Raw genomic sequence first — 19,161 nt, 5'->3', positions numbered from 1 at the left:
AATGTATCAGATGGTAGTAATTCACATGATAAGTGCATGTGACATATGCTGCTTATATTGAACATGTGCACTTATGTGTATTTCTACCATCTAATATATTTTAGATGCGGCAATTGTACAGATAGGTCACCACACGATCATGCAAGATACATGGACTCAGATTTCAGGTCCTGTTAATAGGCACAACTGTGATTATTACTCAACAGAAAACCCCTTGCAACAATTGAAGAACAGTTGAAACACCCGCGGTTACAGTTTTGGCGGCCCTTTCATGTAATGGGGTAATTGGACCCATCTTCTACAATACAAGGGTTACCTCAGACCTGTACCGTAACACGCTCCAAGAAAACGTAATACCACAATTGCAGATGGAGCATGAAAACGAAGACTTCTATTATCAGCAAGGTGGATAATTTAGTCTTTTGACATTCAATCAAAAGGCTAAAAAACTCAAATAAAAAAGCCTCTTTTGTGGAAGTGGCGAATCTGCGGTACGTGGAAAACGTGGTCAGAACTTGCAGCCTTGTAATAATGACATATACTCATCTGGGCACTGACCTCATCAATTGCCGAATCCTCAATAAGGTTAGGAGCATCTGCAGACAGGATACCATGAGTGGCCATGACAAAAATCTTGTATGCTCCACGTTCCTTAAGAATCTCTGCGGCCGCCACAAAGCTCTCTACTTCATCAATGATGTCATCCTGAAGTCACACACAAAAAAACAAAAAAAAGTTTCAAAATGAGAAAGTCCACGGAAAGCGACGGCAAATAGGTCAATCAGAACGTATTCTTACCACTATAATGGCGATCCGCCCCCCCACATCTCCCACCACGCTGATGGGCGGCTTTTCCTTGGCGATCATCACTTGATTGAGACAGGAAAGAAAAAAGGTTAATTTCCCAGTAAAGTATCAGTAGGGGGCATCGTGCATGCAACACACAACCAATGAGAACAATGCAATGCTATCGGGGTCCGCCAGTGAATGTGTTAGGGGAATTATCTGCCGTACACGCATGCTGGACAAAGGACATGTCTGATTAAATGACAGGGAATTGCTGTAGATCTATCCCACTGCCATGCAAATCCGTCAGAATACAGGCTGCTTTTATGTGTTCTGTTTATAGAGCAGATGACAACACGTTAACATTAGTGAATTAATTATATTCAATTACAGAATGATGTCATGAAGTAGTGACACATTCATAACCGAAATCGTATAGCTATTGTAAATCTCCGGAATTTAGTTTATGAAAAATATCGCAAATTCCCCCTTTAACTGCACGTTATCAGCGGGATACAAGCTGTAAGAAGACTCCATACTACCGGCCTCTAGTACAATGGCTTGTGTCTGCTGACAGATCTGTAGACCAACCGCATGGAATTTGGAAATCCTGCAGGTGATTAAAACACGCAACTAAAAAGGGAATTTCCGATTTTATTTTCAAATTTAGTTTAAATAAGTTTTATATTGTAGGGTAAAAAAAAATCCTTCTAACCCCCCCTCCCCCCCCCAAGTATTGAAGAAAAACTGCATCTGTTATGTCCCCTGTGCAGGACATCTGCTATAAATCCACAGAATATGCCATAAATGTCATATAGATTGGGGTCCCGCCTCTGGGACCTGCACCTATCTCTAGAACGGGGCCCCCTAAACCCCGTTCTACCTTCCTTGGTTACCGGCCACTTTGTAATTCCCAATCATGAAATCAGGAAAACAGCGTAGCTCGCTGAGCTATGCTGTTTCTGTAAACCCCATAGAAGTGAATGGCAGTTACGGATGCAGCGTAGCACGCGAGCTACGCTGTTTCCGTGTCTGCCATTCACTTGTATTGGAGTGTACAAAAACAACGTAGATTAGCGAGATAACCTGTTTTAGTAGTTTCCGACCATGTAATCAGGAATTTGCCGGGAGACAGCAAGGACCAAGAAAGGTAGAACAGGGTTTAAGGGGCCCCGTTCTAGAGATAGGTGCGCGTCCCAGAGGCGGGACCCGCACCGATCTGACATTTATGGCATATTCTGTGGATATGCCATAAATATCCCTGATGGGCAAACCCCCTATGAAGAGGAGCTGCCAAATGTCTATTTTAGTAAATACTTTTATTCCCCATGAAATAACAATTGTGGGATATATTTTCTTAGAACTCTGCGTTGCGCTTTTTCTCTGTTATTCTTCCTAGAAATTTATAAATAAAATTGACAACTGCCATTCCCCCAGACAAAGGGGTTTGTCTCTACACAGTCTTGCTCGGTCAACACTGATTGGACAGTGTCAAATCGTTACACCCAGTTGTCAATTTAATCATAAGTTTCTAGGAGGAATAACAAAGGAACCGCACAACATCGAGCTCTAAGAAAAGATGCTCCAGAATTGTTATTTCATGGTGAATGCAATTTTTTTTTTTACTAAAACAGACATGTCAGGGGAGGTGACAGGTTCTCTTTAAAGATAAGTGGTCATCTCTTCTGACATGTACGTTATAGTAAATACATAAAAAATAACAATCCTGGAGCATCTTCTCTTAGAACTCTGCGTTGTGCCATTCCTCAGTTATAACTTCTGGAGCTATATGAAAAAAATGACAACTGGGTGTTACCATTCTAGTCTGTGGGGCATGACCCTACACATTGACAATGTCCAATCAGTGCGGACAGTGTCAGACTGTGTAGGGACACCCTTCATTGACAAGGGGAATGGTAATGCCCAATTAAAAATGTATTCATATATTTCCAGGAGGAATAACAGAGGAATGGCACAATGCAGCATTCAAAGAAAAGCTGCTCCAGAATTGGGAAATGCAAGTATTTACTTTAACATAGATGTCTGGAGAGCCAACAGGTCTTTTTTATATTGTTCCCTTTTGTCAAGTTAGGTTTCTTAGTTATGTGTGGTGGCAACCAATATGGCAACCACCAGTCCTGCCACCCACCTTTCCTTCTCAAAAACACCAAAACTGCCTAATCATGCAACTATGATGTGCCCAAGGAAGATTTACAGTTCAGGAAAATAGGAGCTCTGAGCCGGTCGGGATACTGGTGTTTTTGACAGACGGATGCTTTGTATTATTGTGAGAGGTGGGTTAGAGCACACAGTAAGTAATGAAGCACTGCAAGTCCCACACAGAGCAGGCGCTCCGCATACACACAGCAAACAGCTTTCCATACTTGGCAGTTCAATGCCTGGATACAGGGGCTGCCGTTTGCCTAATATCAAAAGCACAGGAAGCAAGTAAGCAATGGCTGCACATAGACATGGTGTAACCCCTCTGGAAGGAGTATTCATAGTAACCCACCCACCAAGAACGGAAACCTAGGTCAATTTTGGAGGTACACAACCTAATATATTAGGAAATTTCCAATATCGCTGATGTAATAGACCAGCAGAATCAATGCGTGAAGCAATCTGCAGCTCGAGAGGGGAAGAAGTCGAAGGGAAATAAAATCCTCTGAAGCTTAAAGAAGAACTCCACTTTTTTATTTTTATTGCACATTGGTGTTTCAGAGGGGTGCGGTGTGTAGAAATACTTAACGATCCCCGCATCTTGTCGTTTTCGGGTCCAGCGCCGCTCACGTGATCTTCCCTCTGACTGATCTGTGATCGCTGCTTTTCAGAAAACCGGAAGTCGGGCTCTCAATGCGTTCCTACGCAGCCTCGTTCTGGCTCCCATAGGAATGCATTGGGAGCCAGAATTACGGTTTACTCAAAAAAACAGCGATTCAAGAAAGTTCAAAAGGAAGATCACGTGAGCGGCGCTGGACCCGAAAACGACAAGATGCGGGGATCGGTAAGTATTTCTACACACCGCACCCCTCTGAAAAACCAATGCATAAATGGAGGGTGCAATAAAAAATAAGGAGTGGAGTGCTTCTTTAACTGCAACAGGTTCTAACAGCACCCCTTTTAAATATAAAGCCCTGGTATAGTTCCCCTATAAACCTATATAGACCATTGTAAAGTACAGACATTTATGGCATATCCACAGGACGCGTGTCCCACGACTCTCTTCTGAACGGTGGTCCTCCGACCCGGTCCTGTGGATATGCCAGAAGTATCGGTCATGACACAACCAATGAGGACGCATTTCTCTAACATATTAAATAAAGCAAGGCCTTCTCCACATACAGTTGGGCCCAGCAGTACAGTCGGGCCCAGCCGACACACACACAGAGGTAGAATGGGGTTTAGGGGGCCCTGTTCTAGAGATAGGTGCAGGTCCCAGAGGTGGGAGCCGCATCTATCTGACATTTATGACATATCCTGTGGATATGTCATAAATGTCCCTCGTGAGAAAACCCCTTTAAATGATGTCCCCATAACCAATCCTAAATGAATGAATGGTAATGTGGCCATTAGAAGACCATCATGATGTATCCTGACATTTGCTGTCAGTTTCGGCTCACCTCGTCGTCTTCTCAGAAGGTAATCATATCTACTCTCTAAGAACTAACCAACCCGCATTCCATCGCTCTCTCGAAATACATTCCAGCTACTCATTTACAGACAAAAATCCCATTGATGCTCCCAGCTCATCTATCTCATCCCGGCCTTCAGTCATCTGTCCCCTTTCTCAATACCTCTTATCACTCTCCGTATTTACGCTGCTATATTTAACGCGGCTATGAACAGGCCCTATCTAAGGATGACGAGTACAAGAAATATTCCCCTTTTTTCTTAACCGGACATAAAAAACATTTGAATAAAACATTTAAAAACTCTAAAATGTGTAACTCCACAGAAAATGTACAATTCAGGGGTAACTGCAATTAATCCCAACATCCTTCTCCCCCAGGTCCTACTCCGAGGTCCAGAAAAATGGGAAGTTTAGGGAGATCCTCACATTGTGGAGCTTTATCTGTCCATGTGCCTGATTGTGACAAGGTGATCACCAGACATTTCCTCTGTTAGGTTAATAAAATCTAAAATTGTGAAGACCCAACTAAAACTTCTCCACATATCACAATCTACTGTAAGTGCATCATAAGGGTATGGGATCCTGGGATTAACTGAAGTCACATTGCAAATGGGTTGCAAATCGCCATTAACCCCCAACACCCTGATAGACCATGAAATACAGAAACTTACTGGGGAACTCTAGTCTGGGGTGCACGGTCGCGTTCTTCACAGCGGGTGGAGAGTGACGACCATCTGCCATGTCAAGTTCTGCACATTGTGGCTCCCCGTGTATCACAGCGAGTCCCAGACGCAGCCGCTCGGCATAGGATTGTGCCCTTATTAGATGGTAGAAGGAAAAAATATGTTGCAATAAGAACTGTGAGCAAGATAATAATGAAAGAATAGCATTAAAATACTTCCAAAAGTATATTAACCCCTTTACGATGAAGGACGGATATATCCGTCCTATGTAGGAGCTAGTTCCCGCATAAGGATGGATATAGCCGTCCTCTGATCGCGTGGGTACTGCCTCTGTACCCACGTTATCAGCGGCAGGAGCACGGCTGTTACACAGTCTGGCTCCTGCCCCAGCTGCCGGAATCAATAGCGACAGCGGCATCGAATGTGTTTGACAGAGGAAGGGAGCTCCTTCTGTCACCCCATCAGCGCCCCCGCAAAGAAATCGCGTGGTGCCGTTGGGTTTCCATGGCAGCTGGAGGCCTAACAAAGGCCCCCAGGTCTGCCTTCAGCAACTGCCTATTAGGCCTAGTAGATTGCCTGTCAGTTTTACACTGACGGGCAATAATACTAAGTATACCAAAGCATCATATCTGCGATCAAAAGATCGCAAAGTGAAGTCCCCTATTGGGACCAAAAAATAAAGTAAAATCGTTAAATAAAGTTTATAACAATAATAAAAAAAATGACTTTTCAAAAAGATTACAATAAAAATAAAATAAAAACGCAGGATGAACAGCATCCCAAAAAAACGCTAAAAACCAGGGCAACATTTTTTTTTTCTCCCATTCCCCCCACAAAAAATCAAAGTTAATCAATAAGTCCCATGTACCCCTAAATAGTACTAATGAAAACTGCACCTTGTCCCGCAAAAAGCAAGCACACATACCGCCACATTGACGGAAAAAAAGGGGGGAGGGGGGGTGTTTGCAGACAGCCATGACCTTTCGTTCCAGTCACCGCAAGAATAGAGATCAATGGTCATTATCTATAGCTGACATTTCTATCACATCCCAAGGGTGCCAAACATTCGAGAAGTCCTCTAGGAGGTCAAAAATGACCACAGTGAGATGTTCTAGACATGTAATATCTTTATTCCTGGAGTATAAATCAATAAGCATGGGAGGGGTAGGTTGTTTCCCGCAGTGGGCTGTGAGGCATCTAGCTGTGGTCAAAATGTGTAAGAGAAGTGCGAAAGATTGCTTTCCTACTGGGACGGGTAGGATATTTAGCAGGTCTGTAAAAGGTTCCAGTGGGATATTGAAGTATACTGGGAATGAGCGGTTTGACTTCATCCCAGAAGGGTCTTGTTCTCGGACACTCCCAAAATAGATGGATTAGGGACCCCTAGCATTTTGACATCTCCAACAAATAGATGGGACTGCAGGGTTTAGGTGATGGAGGAATTCAGGTGTATGGTACCAGTGCAGCAACACTTTATATTGATTCTCCCTATAGATCGTACATACTGAGATTTAGCAGCCGTCCTCCAGATAGTTCGACATGTAGTAATAGAAATTGGTCTACCCAAGTACCCCCTCCCAACGCGGAGCGTTTGGGTAATTGGTCAGGCGTTGGATTAAGCAAGATGTTGTAGATAGCAGAGATGAGACCGTCAGTGGAGGTGCCCAGTCTACATACGGAGAATTTGGGTGAGCAGAATCCAAACTCAGTTTTTCAATTTCGATCCATTTAGCGTAAGCCGCTAAGGTAGACCGTGCCGGGATACGCCATAGATGAGAGGCCCAATAGTAATCGGGAATGTTTAGGACTGCAGTGACTCCCTGCCAGCTAGAATCACCGACTTTGCGATTTGGTGTTTCCTCTGCGCCCATATAAAATTGCAGTAAGGCTGCCTGAATCGCTTTTAAATCACCCATAGGTACAGGAATAGGAAGCGTTTCAAACAAATAGAGCAGCTTCGGTAACACAGTCATCTTGACCGCAGAAATATGCAAGGGGAGCGCCTCAGTTTTATTGGCATTCACCTTGTAGCCAGAAAACAGCCAAAATCCTGCAGACGGGCATAGAGATTAGGGTGGGTAGTATGCAAATGAGTAAGGGTAAGCAAAAGGTCATCCGCAAAAGGACAGCTTAAATTCTCTGTTTCGAACCCTCATGCCCCTAATATCAGGAGGAGACTGTATGGCGGCAGTCAAGGGTTCAATGGAAAGGGCAAAGTGGCGTGGGGACAGGGGGTATCCTTGGTGGTACGATTTCCAATCTGAAACGGACGGGCAGAGGTACGTGGAAGTTTAATCGTAGCAGTCGAGTTAGAATAAAGATGAGTCGACGCGGCTAGGAAGGGACCAGAGAGGCCAAAAGCCTTTCAGCAGCAGAACATGAACGGCCACCCTATGCGATCAAATGCTTTTTCAGCATCCTGGTTCTGACATTCCGTTCGTTACATCGATCAGGTCTATAGTTCTCCGGGTATCGTCCCTTCCTTGTTGGAACAGGACAAATCCCACCTGATCTTTGTGGATCAGACATGGCAGCCAGTCGTTGAGACTCATGGCTAAGATTTCAGTGTCTATTTTGAAGGTGCCCGTACATTTTTACCGTAGCATCGCTGAGCAATTGGCCCCATACGGAATCATTTATAGGTTAAAGTCCAATCTGATTCTTAAACATAATCTTCTTAAAAGAAAAAAAGAAAAGCCTCATTGATATGCTGGGTTGTATTTGTTCAACCCCCTGCATATAGATAACCATTAATAGGCAATGGGAAGGGTTTTTTTCCCCCAGAAACCATCATGCTTTTTAACAATTCATTTATAGGATTTCATTTTGGTTTTACCTCTTTGCTGCATCTGGAGACTTCGCAACTATAACTGCATTTCTGTAATCTTGAATCTAAAAAGCAGAGAATCGCACAGATGAGCGGTTGATCATATAAAAGTCATTACTGAAAATTCCAAGTCCATAACAGAGCACCTGAATACTCAGCAGAAAACTGGAGGAAGAGTCTGAATTTAGGGTATGTGGCACTGCTCACCTCCTCCTGTATATACTGTAGCAGGAAAGGCGATGCTCGGAGGTTGTCTACAGGAAAGTTAAAGAAGCCCTGGATCTCTTTTTGATGCAGATCCATTGTGATGATGTGTGTGAGTCCTAAAAAACAACAAAAAAAAAAAAGTTGTGTGAACATACCCTACGTATTCAATTACCCTGCTATCCCAGTGCAGAGAAAATGAAGAATTAGAGTGCCCATTGAAATCAATAGGCTGGTACATGTAATGCATGGATGTGTTGATCCTACAAAGCGAAAGATACCCTTTTTTTAGTCTCTGCCTTGTTAGTACAGGAGGATCCTGAGCGAGGAAACTACATCTATAAACTCACGATTCGCTAATGGTGTATTTAAAAAGTCGGATTCAGAAAACTTTTTCTAAACCAGACAAACACTTAAGATAAGAGCGCGCTCACATGAAGCTTCTTAGGGGCCGTTCACTTACGCTCATTGTCCCTGTCAGTTTCCCTCTGGCGTGTTGCAGAAAAGCCAGAGGGAAACTAATGCTAGAACGGATCCCATAGTTTTCGATGGGATCTGTTCTGGCACATAAGTTGTGGCGCAGTACGGCACTAGACCTGTGCAGGAGCCGGATCCAAAAACTTTACCTGCAGCGTTTTTGGGTCCAACTCCCAGGTAGGTCCGGCGCCGTATCCTATCTTAATTCACTATAGCCGGATGAACTCCGGGCGCTGCCACATCCACCTTCCGGCAGCTCCCGGCGTGGGTATCCCCGGCCAGAGCATTGCCGACGATCTGGCCGGGGAGCAGGAGTGGAATTTAGTGTCATCCATGCGCCCTCCTGTAGATAGCGCCACTAGGAGCGGAATCCCCCCCATTGCCGACGCTCCTAGAGGTAACCCCTGACGTCACTGTCCATGTATGGACAGTGAAGTCATGGGCTACTCCTGGAGAGGCGGTGGGTGGCGCCATCTACAGGGGGCTATGTGGCGCTATCTACAGAGGGCACTGTGGCGTTATCTACACATGAAATGCATCAGTTTTTAAAACGGACAGTGAAAAACAGATTCAAAAACGGGTCCCAATCGGCCGTCAAAAACGAAGACACGGAACGGATACAAAACAGATGGAAGACGGCCGACACCCAGACCCTGTCACGTGAATAGAAACAACAGCAATCCCAGCGTGATGTGGGGTGTGTAGGAGATTCGGGGCGGCATTGGGTAGCTGTAAAGGCGCCAAAAACTAGTTATTCCCTGAAGTAAGGGCATTTATTTGGCGACTTTGCAGGTTCACAAGGCTGCTTCAAAGATCTGATCTGAGGTGGGGTGAGTGGACAGCAGCTGCCTTCTGGGTTCTCCTTCTCGGTGCCGGCCTCGGTGCTGCACTGAATATGACACATGTGACATTACAATGTGTGTGTGTCAGACTTCAGTGTAGCAACAAAGCTGGAGCAGAGAAGGAGAGCTCTGACATGGTACACAACATGTATCTAATCTACCATGTATCCGATCTATCACAAACTATGCACCACTCTGATAAAATCGGCACATTTTGAGAACCTAGACTGCCTTTTTGGAGGGCCATTGTGGTAAAAACTGAAGTTAAAAACTGATGGTAATGGTCTAGAGTTTTATAACTTGAATATAATATTCACTTTTTTCTTTACAAACCCAATCACATTTCTAAAAACATAGAGCACATTACATGTACAGGCTTACTGCACACCAGGCTGATCATCATGGTGTGTACCATGATATACAGTTATATCCAGCAATTCCTACCTACCAGCATTGGACAGCATGGAAGCCAGTAGTTTGCATACGATAGATCCCCTCTTACGCATTTTACTCTGTTTACTGTAAGGAAAATACGGGATGACCCCGATGATGTTCTTGGCACAGGATGTCCTTAGCGCATATGTCATGATCAATAGCTCCATCACAGCGGTGTTTACATCCCTGTGAAGGCAGTAGTCAATACAAAAAACTATTAGAACATGTGCCAATGGCTACTTAAAATGACAATAAAGCAGATGCAATAGATTTTCCTTAGCTTCAAAGCCCCAAATTAAACAGCCTGACAATCAGACTGTGAAAAGTAGGAGGGCGGCACACCTGCCACTGTAATTCTGTGACCTTCAAGCCTGAATAACATGAAGCCTGCTCTGTGCCAGAGAGAATAATACTAGATTTAATCCCTATTCACTGACAGCTGCGGATGCCAAAGGAATGAGGTTCATGCAGAGTGTCTCCTCTGTGCGGTGTATCCCTGCTTATACCCAAATTATATAGATTCCCGGAATAGCATCGTTCAGCTTATGGGTCAGTGATAAAATGAGGCGGGCAGATCAGGTTGATTCAGAGGGGACCATTATACAATCTGTTGTCCTATATGACAGAATCGTAACCTACGGCGGGCTTCTTCTAGAATCAGACAACGCTTATCTCCCCCTCCCCCAGATGTAATATGGGTTTATCATTCACCTTGGGATCGTCTGTATGATAAATATATCTTGTCCACGAACGGATTCCTGAATTTCCACTCTGGTTTCTAAAGAGACAATGACACCGTTAAATAAAAAGCGCATTTGTAAAGTTAAATAGTAACTACAATCAAACTTTTGATATGTCAGAGACTAGACATATAGAATTAGCCACGAATAAGAACACAGACAGTGTTCGAAACGCGTAGGCTCTCTTATTCTGCCATTTAGACCATCTTGTACTGCGTTCTCCTTCCAGCGTTCGATATTTTATCGTTCATCTTCAATAAAGTGGAAACAGAGTTTTCCTTTTATCACTATACCTCGCTGGATCCTACCTTCCTTTCTTCTATCAAAAGTTTTTATCGGTGGTGGTCTGGGTGCCGAGATCCCCACCGTTGCTGAAACGAAGGTTCAGAAGTGCTCAGCATCTTCGGCTGTGATCAGCGCTCATCGTCCGCTTACATAGAACGTCTATGGAAACCGTCTTCAGCCTGACAAGGAGCGCTGATCACAGACGAAGATGCAAAGAACTCAGCTGAGAACTTCTGCAACTTTGTTTCAGCTCTTGGACCACCACCGATCCAAACTTTTGATAGGTCTCTATATGGGCCTGTTCACACACACGTGTTGGCTTTCCATCGGAGGAACCCCTCAACGGAAAGGCAAATGGAAACCTGCGCTATTGATTCCGTGAAAACAACGGAACCCTGTCACAACGGTGACAAACGGAAACCATTGGCAAAGTTTCCGTCACCATCGAGATCAATGGTGATGAAAACGGAAGCTAAGGTTTCTGTTTGCCTTTCCGTTGAGGGGTTCCCCCGACGGAAACCCCTCAGCGGAAAGACAAGGTTGATGTGAACACATATCAAAAGTTTGATGAAAGTGCATTTACCATTGAATAGTTTGAAGTAGAAAGTAAGGATCTGGTGATCTCACCTCCATTGGTCTCCTGGTAGACAACAGCTTTTCCAAGTTCTATGCCCAGTCGCCTAAAAGAGAAACGAATGGTTTCATATATTCACTTACAAAACTGGGGGAGAATTAAGAGCATTTTCAGTCACCATTACAGCGCGTTTTCCAAGGATCCTAAAAAAACCTGTGTAGTGACATGGCAGTGCCAGATAGGGGAACGTATCACTATATTATCAATGAAACAAACTTTGGAAAAAAAGATGCTCCTTGGAACGGGCCCTCAGGCGTGAATTATTTGCTTATTCCACTAAATCGTCGGTGTAAAACTACGATTTTATTTCAGATACAGATAAAAAATAAATATATATAATAAAAGGCTGTACTGCAACGCGTTTCGACCTCGCACGGAGGTCTTCGTCAGGCATGATAGATTATCAATGCACAACTAGGCAGATTTGCAGTTCAAAAGCTAGGAAAGTTGGGTGACAGACTGGTTGCCACCCACCTTTCCGTGAGACAGATATAAATAAGAAACAGCCGAATAGAAGTGAATGTGTTCAATGGGAAACCGTGCTATTCCTAATGTAGCTAAATATTACAAAGCTGCGCAAGGCAGAGAAGAAGTGTATAGAAACTAAAGTGTAATAAACCTCAAGTGCCCAGTTTTGCCATTCAGGGAACGCTACATGCGACTACCCATTATTTGGAATAGAAGGCCGGCACTTACTCTGTGATTCTCTTGGCCAGTTCCACGCAGGCAGGGCTGGAGTTGGCAGAGAACACCCGGTAACCACTTCTGGCTGAGTTCATAGTACAGGGACCATTCAGCCACTTTGGGGGCCGGGAGTAAGAGAAAACAGACTTGTGAGGAATGAGCATCCGTCTTGGCATGATGATGACACCTGAAATACACTGACACGGTCCGTGATCGACAAAAAAAATAGCACGTCAACATATACAAACAAAAAGACAGTGAAGGAGCGCAACAGACCTATACAGAACAAAGACGATACTTTGTGGGGGACTTCCTTGCCAGATCCGTTCAGAATAAGGATCATTTTGGTTCTATATAAAAGGACATGTGTTGGAGTGCTTAGCATCGGTCTTTATCGGGCATGATGATTCTCTGGTACGCAACGCAAGTTATATGAAATGGAAACTTTTCATCAATATAGATAAGGAGGAATGAATAAAGACCCCAACGAAGCTCCAGAATGACGGGTCTGCGCACTTAATACTATGAACAGATTCTCTACCATATTCTCTTTCACAGCACTGGATCAGAAAAGCAACAGATTAATCTCTAGTGCTGCACAAGGGAAGAGCCCCTAATATTTAAAGAGACTCTGTCACCACATTATAAGTGCCGTATCTACTATATAAAGAGATGGGCGCTGTAATGTAGGTGACAGCAGTGCTTTTTATTTAATAAAACGATCTGTTTTCACCACTTTATGAGCGATTTTAGATTTAAGCTAATGAGTTTCTTAATGCCCAAGTGGGCGTATTTTTACTTTAGACCAAGTGGGCGTTGTACAGCGGAGTGTATGACGCTGACCAATCAGCATCGTACACTTCTCTCCATTCATTTCCTCAGCGCATAGGGATCCTTTTAGATCGCTATGCGCTGTCTTATACTAAACACATTAACAATACTGAAGTGTTTAGACAGTGAATAGACATTCCACGGGATGTCTATTCACAATCTCTGCACTTCGTTACGGTTTCTGTGGTAGTTACAGCAGAGGAAGCGTGATCTCGTTGTAACCTGTCATTTACAGCGAGATCTCGCGAGATTGCGCTTCCTCTGCTGTAATTACCACAGACACAGTAACGAAGTGCAGAGATTGTGAGGGGACTTTAATATACAATTCCCTAATATAACGCTATTACCGTTTGTAACGTTACATTAAAAAGTATTCAAATAATGCAAGAGCAAATCCTGAGATACCAGGGGAGGGACAAGGCAGCCAGCGATCCACCCTGCTTTATCCTCCAGCACAGCCTACAGGATGGGAGCACTGAACACTTATAGGTAGAGTACAAACACACGTAGCAGTTTGTTGCGGATTTCCTATAGCGTATAGGCAGCAAAATTTTGCTACAGATTGAGAACGATCATGCTGCAACTGTGAAAATCCGCAGCAGGTTCTGATTTATGTGCGAAAAACACAGCAGCATGCGGTGGAGATTTGTGAAGTGCCATCCAGCTGCCTGCAACAGTCTTCTGCTGCAGATCTTCCGTCCACAAATCGGTGTGAGCAATTAAAAATAACCTATACTTGCTATAAAGTTACAATCCATTTAGCAATACGCTGCAGAACAACGCATTTCGCCCTTCTCCAGAGTCTGTCAGCCTTAGTTCACATCAGTATTTGGTTTCTGTTCAACCTTTCCGTCGGAGAAACCGATGAACGCAAAGCCAAATGGAAACTATAGCTTCCATTTGCATTACCAATGCTTTCGTTGCAGTTGGTTTCCGTTTTTTTCACAGAAACAATAGTGTAGTCGCTATTGTTTCTGTGAGAAAAACGGAAACTTTACAGAACGGAAACAAACTGCAATGGAAGTATTACAATTGAAATCAACGGTAACGCAAACAGAAGCTATGGTTTTCGTTCATCGGTTCCTCCAATGGAAAGGTTGAACGAAAACCAAACGCTGATGTGAACAGGCCCTTAGTGAAAATACCATTCACAGGGAAACAAGTACCATTCACTGGACAAGTCTTGCTAGGCCCCTTTAACATGGCGTTTATTTTCTAAGTTTAGCGTGTACGTCGGGAAAACTTCCGGCGTTCACACTAAAGATGTACATAGGGCTTGATTAGCCCGATGGAGGCCAAAAGAGCGTCCTTTTAGCCTCTGTCCGGCTGGCATAAGTCAGTATACTGATTTTTGAGGTAAGAAATAGAGTCCGAGCCTACCGCGCAGAAGGTTCTTTTTAACATGGGAGTCTATGGGTGATGTAGGCCACTGAATGGCATACGTAACAAGCATACGTTTAACGTATAGGTCATGGTCTTTTTAATAGCTTTTCATGACATATCAGTCTATGAGTGATGGGTGTCTAAAAGTGGCATCCGTCACCTATAGACTATAATGGTATCTGTTCGGATGACCCCAGTTCATGACGTTTCAGTTTAATGAATATCATTATAGTCTCCGGTGACGGATTCCACCGTTAGGGCATCCATCACAACCTACATTTGTCATATACGTTGGGAGCAAACGATAAATGTGATGTAAAGGGCGCCTTAAAGCGACAGACAACACTAAAGGAGTCATCTTGGTTTGTATAAAGTTAATTTAATTTTAAATGAGCACATAATGAAATCTCTGTCCTGCAGTGAGATCGTGCCCGGGAGCAGATCTACATAATGTTACATAGTTAGTACGGATGAAAAAAGACACATGTCCATCAAGTTCAACCAAGGGAAGGGAAAATGGAAGGAAAAATTTCTAGACATAGCAGTTAATATCTTTTTGTTCTAGGAAATTATCTAACCCTTTTTTAAAGCCATCTCCTGTCCCTGCTGTGACGGCTCCTGCGTGACTATTCCATAGATTCACAGTTCTCACAGTAAAGAAGACTTGTCGCCTCCGCAGCTTGAACCTTTTTTTCTCCAGACGGAGGGAGTGCCCCCTTGTTTTTTGAGGGGGTTTTACAAGGAACAGGATTTCACCATATTCTTTGTATGTGCCATTAATATATTTATATAAGTTAATCATGTCCCCCCTTAGTCGTCTTTTTTCAAGGCTAAATAGGTTTAATTCTTTCAATCTTTCCTCATAACTTAAATTCTCCATGCCCCTAATTAGCTTCGTTGCTCTTCTTTGTATTTTTTCCAACTCCAGGGCATCCTTTCTATAAACTGGAGCCCAGAACTGGACTGCATATTCTAGATGAGGCCTCACTAATGCTTTGTAAAGTGGTAATATTACATCCCTGTCCCGTGAGTCCATGCCTCTTTTAATACACGACAATATCTTGCTGGCCTTTGAAGCAGCTGATTGACATTGCATGCTGTTATTTAGTTTATGATTTACAAGTACACCCAGATCCTTCTCAACAAGTGAATCCGCCAGTGTAGCTCCCCCTAGGACATATGATGCTTGCAGGTTGTTGGTACACAGGTGCATAACTTTACATTTATCTACATTAAACTTCATCTGCCAAGTGGACGCCCAAACACTTAGTTTGTTTAAATCTGCCTGCAATTCATGAACATCTTCCATAGTCTGAACTATATTGCATAGCTTGGTGTCATCTGCAAAAATAGAAATAGTGCTATTAATCCCATCCTCTATATCATTAATAAATAAGTTGAATAATAGTGGTCCCAGCACTGAACCCTGGGGTACACCACTTATTACCGGGGACCATTCAGAGTAGGAATCATTGACCACAACCCTCTGGATACGGTCCTTGAGCCAATTCTCAATTCAATTACAAACTATATTTTCTAAACCTATAGTCCTTAATTTACCCATTAGGCGTCTATGAGGGACAGTGTCAAATGCCTTTGCAAAGTCCAAAAACACTATATCCACAGTGACCCCTCTGTCTAGGCTTCTGCTCACCTCTTCATAAAAACAGATTAGGTTAGTTTGACAACTTCTGTCCTTAGTAAAACCGTGCTGGCTGTCACTTATAATGCTATTTATTGTCACATAATCCTGTATATAGTCCCTCAATAGCCCCCAAACATTTTCCCCACGATGGATGTTAAGCTTACTGGTCTATAATTACCTGGGGAAGACCTAGAGCCCTTTTTGAAAATAGGCACCACATTTGCCCTGCGCCAGTCCCTTGGCACTATACCAGTCACTAGAGATTCTTTGAATATTATGAAAAGGGGGACAGAAATAACTGAACTAAGCTCTTTAAGAACTCTAGGGTGTAACCCATCTGGTCCCGGGGCCTTGTGCACATTTATTTTATTTAATATAGCTTGGACCATCTCTACATTCATCCAATTCAGTATATCAACCGATATATTAACAGCACTGGCACCGGCTACATCAGCTGCTCCTTCTTCAGTTGTATATACATTGTGGCTCAGTTGTATATACGTTGTATAACCATTTAGTAACTCTGCCTTCTCTTGATCCACTGTGATCAACTCCCCATTACCATTATCTAGGGGTCCTACATGTTCAGACCTGGGCTTTTTTGCATTTATATGCTTGAAGAATTTTTTAGGATTTGTTTTACTATCCTTGGCCACCTGCCTTTCATTTTGTATTTTTGCTAATTTTATTACATTTTTACAGATTTTATTAAGCTCTTTATATTTTACAAAGGCTACAGCTGTACCCTCAGATTTGTATTTTTTAAATGCCCTTTTTTTGTCGTGTATTGCCCCTTTCACAGAAGGTGTAAGCCATGTGGGGTTTAATTTGAGTCGTTTATACTTGTTACCTGTAGGAATAAATTTTGCACTATAATAACTCAAAGTAGATTTGAAAATCTCCCATTTATCATTTGTTCCATTATTTGACATTAGTTCTTCCCAGTCTATATCCTGAATTGCAGCCCTCATCCTGGGGAAATTGGCTTTCTTAAAATTAAATGTTTTTGCCCTCCCAGCCTGTGTTTATTTTTTACAGTATAGGTAAAATGTAACTATATTATGATCACTGTTACCAAGGTTTTCACGAACATTGACATTCCCAACAAGATCTGCATTATTAGAAATGACCAGATCCAACAGAGCTTCACCTCTAGTCGGGTCTTCCACAAACTGGCCCATAATAATTTCCTGCAACAGGTTGAGGAAATGTCTCCCCTTTGCAGTTGAAGCCGAACCATGACACCAATTAATATCCCGGAAATTAAAATCTCCCATTATCACTACAGTACCCGCCTGTGCAGCCCGCTCCATCTGTTTATATAGCTGAACTTCCATCTCCTCAGTTATATTGGGGGGTCTATAGATTACACCAAAAGTAATTTTTTCAGTGTTTACCTCCCTTTCTAGTTCCACCCACAAGGTTTCAACCTCTTCCCAGTCTTCACCCACTATTGTCTCTTTCACACTCACCTTCATATCACTTCTAACATACAGACATACACCACCGCCTTCAAATCACTTCTCACATACAGACATACACCACCGCCCTCATATCACTTCTCACATACAGACATACACCACCGCCCTCATATCACTTCTCACATACAGACATACACCACCACCCTCATATCACTTCTCACATACAGACATACACCACCGCCCTCATATCACTTCTCACATACAGACATACACCACCACCCTCATATCACTTCTCACATACAGACATACACCACCGCCTTCATATCACTTCTCACATACAGACATACACCACCGCCTTCATATCACTTCTCACATAAAGACATACACCACCACCTTTCCTATTTGTCCTGTCTTTCCGAAAAAGTGTAAAACCCTGTAGATTTACAGCCCAGTCATGAGAAGAGTCCAGCCATGTTTCAGCAACACCAACTATATCTATATTTTCTTCCAGTATCAAGGCCTCCAGCTCCCCCATTTTGCTTGCTAGACTTCTGGCATTTGTGAACATACACTTTAACTTGCCTGTCAGTTTTTCACTTTTATTATCAGAAATGTGATTTGACATTAATCGGGCCTTTTTATTTACACTGATGTTTTGTAACGAAAGGATCTCCTTATCTTGTTGCCTAGTCTTCTCCCCACATTCTGTTTCTCCCCCCACCAATATAGTCTGGCCCCTCTCTAACCTGGCTACCCCTTTTTTTTCTACATTGACGTATATTGACGTACATGTGCGTATATAGTCCTATGAATATATACACTGTACATCATCCATGGAGACTGCTGGATGTACTCCAATAGTGATGTCCATGGAAAAACAAACATTTTAAAAACTTTGAGCAAATCATGGGCATTTCAATAAAGAAAAAACAAACAAACTTGAAACCTCCTTTAATGAGGTTTGGGGGGGGGGGGGGGCTGTGATACTATATATAATGTCCTAAAAGAACTATATCCGTAGGGGCAGGTGAACCCACAGATGGTCCTCTGTAGTGCTTACCGGAGGATCTAAAGAAAGCGTGGGGTGTGTGTATATACGATGGATCATGTGACTCAAGACGTGACTTATAAGGCTGGGTTCACACTTCGAGATAAAAATGCGTTTTTTTGCTACATCAAAAAACTAATTTGGACCATGACGTGTGAACCCAGCCTAAAGGCCCATTTACGTGGGCTAATGATCGAGCAAATGAGCATTCATATGAACGCCCATACCCCTGTGTAAACAGGGCAACGATCAGCAAATAAAGAAGAAAATGCTCGTTCATCAGCAGGTCGTATCGTTTATGCAGGATTAAAGATTATCGTTGTCAGCAGCACATCTCGCTGTGTAAACCAGGAGAGGAGCAGCCGCCATGACGGAATGTACGGGGATGAGTGATCGTAGTAATGACCGCGCGTCCCCATACATTACTCAGCATTGCTTGTGAAAGGAGCAAACGTGTGCCGATCAACAAGCGGTCTGGTTAATCGGCGCTCGTTTTCACAGCCCATATGGGCCATTGTAAAAGGACCTCTAGAAGCCTCAGAGCAAGTCGGATGAACCATTGCATCCAATCCGTAATGCCAATCAATGGCAAGCGAGGGCAAATT

At 43.2% G+C, this 19,161-nt stretch overlaps 1 protein-coding gene across 6 annotated transcripts in view; it reads right to left on the bottom strand.

Annotated features, from left to right (window-relative positions):
- PRPSAP1 (phosphoribosyl pyrophosphate synthetase associated protein 1) overlaps positions 1 to 19,161 on the bottom strand; it is a 29,594-nt gene that overhangs the window by 6,021 nt on the left and 4,412 nt on the right. For 3 of the 6 annotated variants that reach the window (XM_075845989.1, XM_075845991.1, XM_075845988.1), the window contains exons 2-10: positions 12,241 to 12,415; positions 11,538 to 11,590; positions 10,597 to 10,663; positions 9,899 to 10,071; positions 8,135 to 8,250; positions 7,937 to 7,992; positions 5,089 to 5,234; positions 799 to 869; positions 559 to 705 (exon numbers count right to left, since the gene is read on the bottom strand). In XM_075845989.1, the coding sequence (XP_075702104.1) occupies positions 559 to 705; positions 799 to 869; positions 5,089 to 5,234; positions 7,937 to 7,992; positions 8,135 to 8,250; positions 9,899 to 10,071; positions 10,597 to 10,663; positions 11,538 to 11,590; positions 12,241 to 12,404 (993 nt within the window). In that variant the 5' untranslated portion in view covers positions 12,405 to 12,415. Of the gene's footprint in view, positions 1 to 558; positions 706 to 798; positions 870 to 5,088; positions 5,235 to 7,936; positions 7,993 to 8,134; positions 8,251 to 9,898; positions 10,072 to 10,596; positions 10,664 to 11,537; positions 11,591 to 12,240; positions 12,426 to 19,161 lie in introns of all 6 variants that reach the window. The other 3 variants (XM_075845992.1, XM_075845993.1, XM_075845990.1) reach the window with 2 other exon arrangements.

Source organism: Rhinoderma darwinii, chromosome 13, assembly GCF_050947455.1.
Source record: "Rhinoderma darwinii isolate aRhiDar2 chromosome 13, aRhiDar2.hap1, whole genome shotgun sequence".
Taxonomy (NCBI): Eukaryota; Metazoa; Chordata; class Amphibia; order Anura; family Rhinodermatidae; genus Rhinoderma; species Rhinoderma darwinii.
Note: the sequence above shows the minus strand (reverse complement) of the source record. Positions and strands in the feature narration are given on the sequence as shown.